This window comes from Etheostoma spectabile, chromosome 7, assembly GCF_008692095.1.
Source record: "Etheostoma spectabile isolate EspeVRDwgs_2016 chromosome 7, UIUC_Espe_1.0, whole genome shotgun sequence".
NCBI classification, from domain to species: domain Eukaryota; kingdom Metazoa; phylum Chordata; class Actinopteri; order Perciformes; family Percidae; genus Etheostoma; species Etheostoma spectabile.
In genome coordinates, this window is record NC_045739.1 from 18,042,847 (window position 1) to 18,050,457 (window position 7,611).

Consider the following 7,611-nt stretch of genomic DNA (forward strand, 5'->3'; position numbering starts at 1 on the left):
GTGTGTGTGTGTGTGTTGAAGGTATTGATGGAGGGAAATGCCTGCCATTTAGTCGGCTCCAGAGCACCTTGGTTAGCAAAAGAGCTCACCCTCGCAGATCTGAAGTGGACACAGCCGTGTCAGTTGTGTCACCTTTGTGCCCACTACGCCTCATTTCTCTGCATTATTTCCATAATCTTTACTCCTGTGTGTTCATGAATATTCAGACTTGGGCTGACGTTTTGGGGCAGTTTTGTACAAACACTCCTTCACACAGCTAGAGGGCATCTTGGACACACTGGTGATGACTTTTCTGGAGACTTGAGTCATCATTCGGTTATTTGTGGGAGTCTGCATCATGCTTGTTTGAAACTCGCTTCTTGATCAAAGCAAAAGAAAAGTATGAGTTCTAATTCTGGAAGTGACAAATGATAGTAGTATAATAGTATTTTTCAGAGTGAGAATGCTGTGACATCTATCCGCTGTGTCACACAGTTTACTTTGTACGGTCAAAAGGCGCAATGTTACTCCAAAAAGAGTAAGAGTAAATAGGAAGAATAGAATATAATGTTGGGAAACAAAAGGGATCTGGTGAATGTGAGGAAAACATAGAAGCTATAGGGAGGTGCGATTACAGGAAATGGGGAGAAATCCAGGCAAATATTCTTACCTTTCAAGTAATTACAGTAAACGGACTAATCATTCTATCCTTCTCTTCTGTCAAGCTAAAAAACTCCAGAAGAAAATCTGGCTGCTTGCCTTGTTTCTTTCCTTTCCCAGGACTGTTTGTGAACTTGGCTTCTAGCCCTCTTTTTCCATTTCCTCAGAAAAAAAATGCTTATAAACAAACAAAACATTCTCATCTTTTAGTCACAAATAACAACCGAGGGCCACAGCTGCTCACAGGAACTCCAAACAGTGTCCCATCAAACACAAACTCTACTTTTATGGATGATCTTTCCTTTAAAAGCGGAAGATAGTAAAGTTAAATATCAATGGACACACTGGGGAAAATATCCCAGGCAGAGCAACATATTGTGCTTTGGTAGCAGTAAATAAAAAGTTGATGAACAGCAAAGAGCATAGGAAGGAAAATTCATAGTCCCTCTTTAAAATATAGCGGCAAGCGGAGATTTGCGGGTTTAAACCTTTTTTCTCAATAGCAACTTCAAAGTAATTTCACACATCTGGCCCAGCGTCGTTATAAAACATATCCTGCAAGCTTTGTAACGATTGGACAAACAGTTCTACCGCTTCGCGGTTTGAACCTTAATTAGAGGAAATCTCTGTGAGTGTGTGCGGTCCACTGCATGCACAGTACAGCAGCAATGGCAGGGAATAGCTGCATTCCTAGAGCTAGAAGGCTCATTGATTACGGTTCACCGGCAACCGGTGTCATATACCAAAAAGTGTCATATGCCCAATAAGTGGTCAGCCGCCAAAACCTGATTGCTGTCTACCCTACATGCAAATACAATCATACACAGACACATGTTAGATGAATGCCCAGGCTCTTGGGCTCTCTGTTCGTTCCAAGCAGGCACACGCTCCAAACGGGCACTGTACTGGTAACTATAAAATTCTAAATAAAGAGAGTTTTGAATTTCCACCACAAAAATGAATAGGTGATAAGCTGTGATTGATGACGTTTGTCAACCATTACTAATGCCTTCAAACTACATATAAACATTTGTAATTAAGCTAGAACTAACAAGGAAAACACACTGCACAACAAACACAGCACATGCACTGTACAAATGTACTATAGGCCTACTGATGATATACGAATGAACTGGTGAACTAAGCCAATCCTGAACACTATAAATCCTGTGTCTCTACTTTTGGAGCAGCGGCTGATTTTAAGCTAAATGAGTGCTCGGGAGTGCAGCCTAAACTCCCAGCACTGCACATATGACACTTGCCAGAACAGATTGGACATTTATTAAATGACTGTCTACTGCGGCCTCCACTTCCATTCTTTTTCCTCTCTCAATTGCAGTTATTGCTTGCCAATGGTCTTTTCTTCCCCTTGCTCAGTCTACATTTGTCCACACAATGCACTCAAGTACAGGGCCGTCCTGAGATTAGATTTGCTGTAGGATCTTTTTGGACTTGTGTATATTATGAGCTGTGAGGGGGCTGGTTGTAACAGTGATGAGGAAATGTGGGTCACTGGGAGGTGAAGTTGGGAGGTCACAATTTAGCACTTCCAACTTTCCTTTGAAAAGAAAAATGGACTGACTTGGTCATTTTTTTATTGGTTTAGTACTTGACAGACTGGCCTAAGTAGATGGTGGAGTCTGCAGGAAAATAACCAGGTGGATGGTAATCTACTCACAGCATCCAAATCTTTATTAACAACAATAACAGGTCTTCCACATAGTATCTTTCAAATTATATAAAATGCAAATCCCCAGTTGAAACCTTGAATGAAGTGGCAATGCCTCAGGGAGAAAATGTATGGTGATGCTAGTGTTTTTCATTCCCGCTTCTTTTCCATGAAGGAAAAGAAGCGGGAATGGCACCTCTTAAAAAAAACAGGGACAATTTCCATTACATTGTTTAGTTCATGAGGTCATGAAAGCCCTGGAGCAATGAAGCAGGAAGTTTACCATAATGTGCACTGTGAATAATAAGTAACTCAGTACTGTGAGGGGATTTCCTATTTTTTCAAACATGTGGAAAAAATATATATTTTCTTGATCATAGTGATCTTCCTTCCCGATGTGATTAATTTTGACTTGAATAAATTATGCAAACATAAATCTGAACCTGTTAAGATGGTTTTCAAAGCATTTTACTGTAACAATTTAATTGTACCGCTAAAAATAGCAAGATGTACTGCACAGTGCACCTTGTGAACAGTCTTTGAATATTATTATATGATATCTAAGGACAAGCTGTATAACTGTTAACGTTGGTTTGAGTCATGGGATAAAACATAATAAATTATATAATTTTGTATATAAGCTAATATGTAACATATAGATTTTAAGTTGATTATTAGCATAATATTAAAATAAATTCAGAGTACTACTGAGGACTTTCTAAAAAAGGAACCATTCATTTTGGTATATTCTCTCTACATTTCCAGGCTATTCAGGGTGTGTGGGTGCTGATGTGATGCAACATGAACAGAGGAGGACACACTGGCACACCGAAAAACGAGCCAGACAGAAGAGTTGTGTTTGAGAGACGAAACCTTTTCATTAGGAGAACATTCAGTTATGTGTTGCATTTCTGCTTGCCTGGTCATTGCAGAGTCAATGCTCAGCTTGTGATTAAGCACCTCCAATGGCAACCAGCCGAAAACCAACACAGTCAGAATCATGTATCCCTGGTTCTGCATTGCTGAAAAATGACTACGCTAAATGTACAGTAGTTTGGGAAAAGACCAAGTCAACGTGTAGGGAAACAGGGTGCAAAAGTAAATGTTGCATTTTTTACTGCTAGCCTGCTGACAGAAGCAGAAGCTGTGTGGGTGATGAGCTCTCTATCTGTAACTGATAGTAGTGTTGAGAGTTATGAGTCCTCATTTGAATGCACAGGAGAGATTCACACACACGTGAACATAACCATGATTTCTAAAGCTTAAATCAGATACAAACATTCAAATTACCAAGACACTGAAAACACTTCAGCAGACTGAAAAACATAGACATTACAGTCTGTACATTTTTTCACTTTGCATCTTAAAGAAGCACACTGTTGAAACGCAGTTGGATTTATTTGGTGCATACATTCTTGATGGCAAGCCAGATTTAGTGAATGCACATCTACAAAACATGGCTGTCATTTGTCCATACTAGGTCTGACCCGAATGCTTCAAAGCATTTGAAGCTTGCCATGCCAATGGTATGGTAATCAACTTCCAAATTAGTATTGGAATGCGTGTTTTTTCAGTTTTTTTTGTTCTGTTATCCAATCCCCACTGACTCTATTTTCCTTAAAAGGTCTCTGCCAGTCATCACCCCAGACAGCTGACTTTAATTTCCCATCCCATCGTAGCAAATTAGGGAAATCTGCCTGTAGCAAAACACACAAGCTCACAGACAGACTGGAAGCATTGACCTAACAATGCAGAAAAAAACACTTGATTGGTTGATCTGTTGCGTGAGATGTGCAAGTGACGGACGTCAAAGCGCCCAAATTATTGCCATTATTCACCATTATCTAATTATTGTCAGTCAGTTGTTGAATATTTTTCAAGCTCAATCAAAAAGTGACAAGCGCCAAGGCTGAATGTTGGAGCCGTTACAAAAATGCCTACGTAAAACTAGCCACTGGCGACTTGACCTGCTGAGTCGCAGGCACCACCATCAGTTGGCTTGAGTTGAGTTGAGACGGGACAGTTCAGACTGCTGCGACCTTTCCCTGCGATGTTCCGAAACGATTTTGTCTTGTTGCGGATCTTTGGTATGAACTGGACTTAAGATGAGGGTCTACTAATCTTTCTAGATGAAGACTCCGAGAAAATTATTTTAAAAAATTGAAGTTTGGGTTTTAATATAAAATGTCACTTCTCATAGTTTGTGTGGCACCTGGGTCATAACTCATAACCAAGCATTAAAACATACTTTCAGAAAGTTTTGTCTATAATTAGTACTCACAGTTTGTTTCCTTTAAGGGCAGCATGATGCAGCAGGTTGAAGCCCCTGTGGTTCTGCTGTGTGAAGTCGATGTTGGGCACCAAGACCATGATCTCGATGATATTGCGGAAATCTTTAGCAATGGCGTCATGGAGCGGTGTGTCCCCATATGAATCCTGATTGAGAATAAAAATTGATTAACAGTGTCTTAGTACAGAGGAGCAAAAAATGCAGTTTTGTCATCCAATTATATATAGTATAGTATAGTATAATTTATAGATCTATAATACAAAGGTGTAAATCTGCAACCATGACATGATTTTGTTCACTAGAATTTGTAATCCTGAAATTTAGACTGTATACTAATTTGGTATTTATATTATCTGCGTGATGAATGCTGCAGTACATTCTGCTTGTATGTGGCACAAATTAAAAAGTGTGGTCTGCTACTCCATGTTTTTAGCTGAGTAGGAACACTACTCAAGCAGAAAAAAATGCTGTTAGTGAATTCAAGGCCTGGTTTCAGGCATGTCAGACAGTCTGGAAAATGCCCTACAATAGACACTAAATGACTTTAATGAGCATGAGGGCTGAAATGAAGCAGGGGCACAGTCATGCTGACCTTAAAGCATGACTGTACTACCATAAATGTAAATGTGTGTGTTTACAACTGCTTGGAAGGGCAATGTGTGAGTTGCTCTAAGTCATGAGTTTACTCCTCCTGACTGGTAACCAAAACATTTACAGTAGTTGTAAAGTAAACAAAAAAATTATTATGGATGTTTGGATTCTGTTTTTCTGTAAAAGTGTATGTGTGCAGTATGTGTATTGTTGTACAGAAATCAACTAACCAAGGCTATTTCTGCATGGATTTCTTTAAAGAACTTGAATATCTTATCACACATGACAAAAAATGTAAGCAACTGGATAATCATGTCATGTCTCCAAAGCTAACAATACTGTACACTGTACAGTTGCTAAAACTACACCAGCACCAAGCTGGGATTCACTTGTTTTTTATGCCACAGAATCAACCAACACCAGTTAATGCAGCTAAATAATGAAATAATGAAAACATGAGAAACACACCTGCAGGTTGACGTCAGCCGAATGTTCGGTCAACACTCGCACCACATCGGTAAAGCCCTTGTTGACGGCAATGTGGAGTGCCGTGCACATGGAGTTGTTCAGAAGGTTGACATTTGCCCCCTTGCTCAACAGCAGCCGTGTGATCTCTGCCTGATTACTAATACGAAACCATAAACAGAAAAAGACACATACACAGATTAATCTTCACTGTCCTCTATGGCCAATCAGTGCTTTCAATTAAGTTAATTCAAACCAGCAGATAAAATATTAAATATGCTTATTCTGAAACCCTATTGAGAGCTACACAAATCTCAAGGGTTGTATGTTAAGTAACACAAATATCATCCTTTCAAAAACCTGCCACTTTGCAAGCCAACAAAATTATATATACACAAGTACAAATTCCGGAGGAGATTTTGTTAAATGTTCTTCTACTTCCTGTGCATGTGTTATGTAGGGAGATGAGGCAAAATATTAGCTGAATGATTAAGCAACAGTTTAATGCAGTCACTTCTGTAAATATATTATCACATTACAAGGAAAGAGACAGGCAAGAGCTCTGCTGTATCTGTCAGTCTCCAGGTCTTTCTAAAGCCACAATAAGCAGGGCTGCGTGCAGGCATGCGTGCGTGCAAAAACTGTGTTTGTGTCCTTACCCAAAGGCAGTGTAGTGCAATGCTGTGTCTCCATCTTCATCCTTGACTTCTATGGAGCTGTTGGCTTGCAGCAGGGCCTTCACCACCTCCATGTGGCCTTGGTGAGCAGCAACCTGTAGTGCAGTCTTGCCCTGGTTCTTTATATCCACCTGTAAGGAACACAAATGTGGTAAAGATTCACTCGAGGCGATGATAGCCTGCACACTATCAGAGCTGAACATAGACTGGCTGGAAATAATCTGAGCATGTTTGTCATACACTTAATAATCCACATAATCCTAATTAGGAGTAGAGTCATCACAAGGAAGAAATGTAGTCAAGATCATAACAAAACAAGTTCTTATAATTTGCTTTGATTTAATTGTGCAATGAATTATTACTTTTCTTACTAATAAAAAAAACATCTCAGACAATATTTTACAATATTTAAAATATATGCACAAGTGATATGAAAAGGCAATTATAATAAGACTATTACTATGTCAACAAATGTTATGATCTACTGGAAATATATATATATATACACACACATATACATACAGATATATACACAAACAATTTTTTTTCTTCTTTTCTTTAATAGGCCAAACAACTTCTGGGCTACTTTAATCTGAAGCATTTGACAAAGATAATCATCTCAGTGCAAGGGAGGGTATATTGATGACAATAACATCATAAAGAAAGTTAGGGGAAATGTTTATTGTCAAATGTTTATGAACAAGTGAATAAAAATATCCATAAACAGAAGAAGAGCAACATATTCCCTAAATCGTGTATTCTACATACAGTACTATATTTATTACAAGGAGGAGTGGAAAGAATGCTCTGCCCCAGTGCTGTGTTGGGGCACAGAGTCAGTAGTTAAGAGTGGTGTGTGAAAACGTGTGGTCTAGTCCAGAGTTGATAGCTTCATCAGACAGACTGGCAAATGCCAGTGTACAGCATGTCCCTTGCCTAATCTGGATAACTAAGTCACTGACTCTGGCCCTTAAATCCCCCCCCCCCGCGTCTTGGTTTTCTGATGGAAAGAGCTCTTGGAACGGGCAGTGGACTGCAGCAAAGAGAAGGAGTGCTGCACTAACCTTGTCAGGATACTTCTGCACCAACTCCCGCACTTTGTTGGCACTGCCGTGAGCAGCCTCAATGACCAGCCGACTGGGATTGTCCTGCTCTGTGGACTGAGAGAGCAGCTTCTCCAACACTGAGATGACAGTACCTGAACAGGCAGACGGAGAGGGCGGAAAGGGAGGAGGAAAAGGTTTTTTTTTTTTTTTTAAAGAGGAGAGACAAGAGAGACA

General features: G+C 39.6%; 1 protein-coding gene across 7 annotated transcripts in view; it reads right to left on the bottom strand.

Moving 5' to 3' along the window:
* Positions 1-7,611, bottom strand: part of mib2 (MIB E3 ubiquitin protein ligase 2) — a 45,139-nt gene that overhangs the window by 9,996 nt on the left and 27,532 nt on the right. For all 7 annotated transcript variants that reach the window (XM_032520013.1, XM_032520014.1, XM_032520011.1 and 4 more), the window contains 4 exons: positions 7,396-7,529; positions 6,314-6,462; positions 5,658-5,814; positions 4,590-4,744 (listed from right to left, as the gene is read on the bottom strand). In XM_032520013.1, the coding sequence (XP_032375904.1) occupies positions 4,590-4,744; positions 5,658-5,814; positions 6,314-6,462; positions 7,396-7,529 (595 nt within the window). The remainder of the gene's footprint in view (positions 1-4,589; positions 4,745-5,657; positions 5,815-6,313; positions 6,463-7,395; positions 7,530-7,611) is intronic.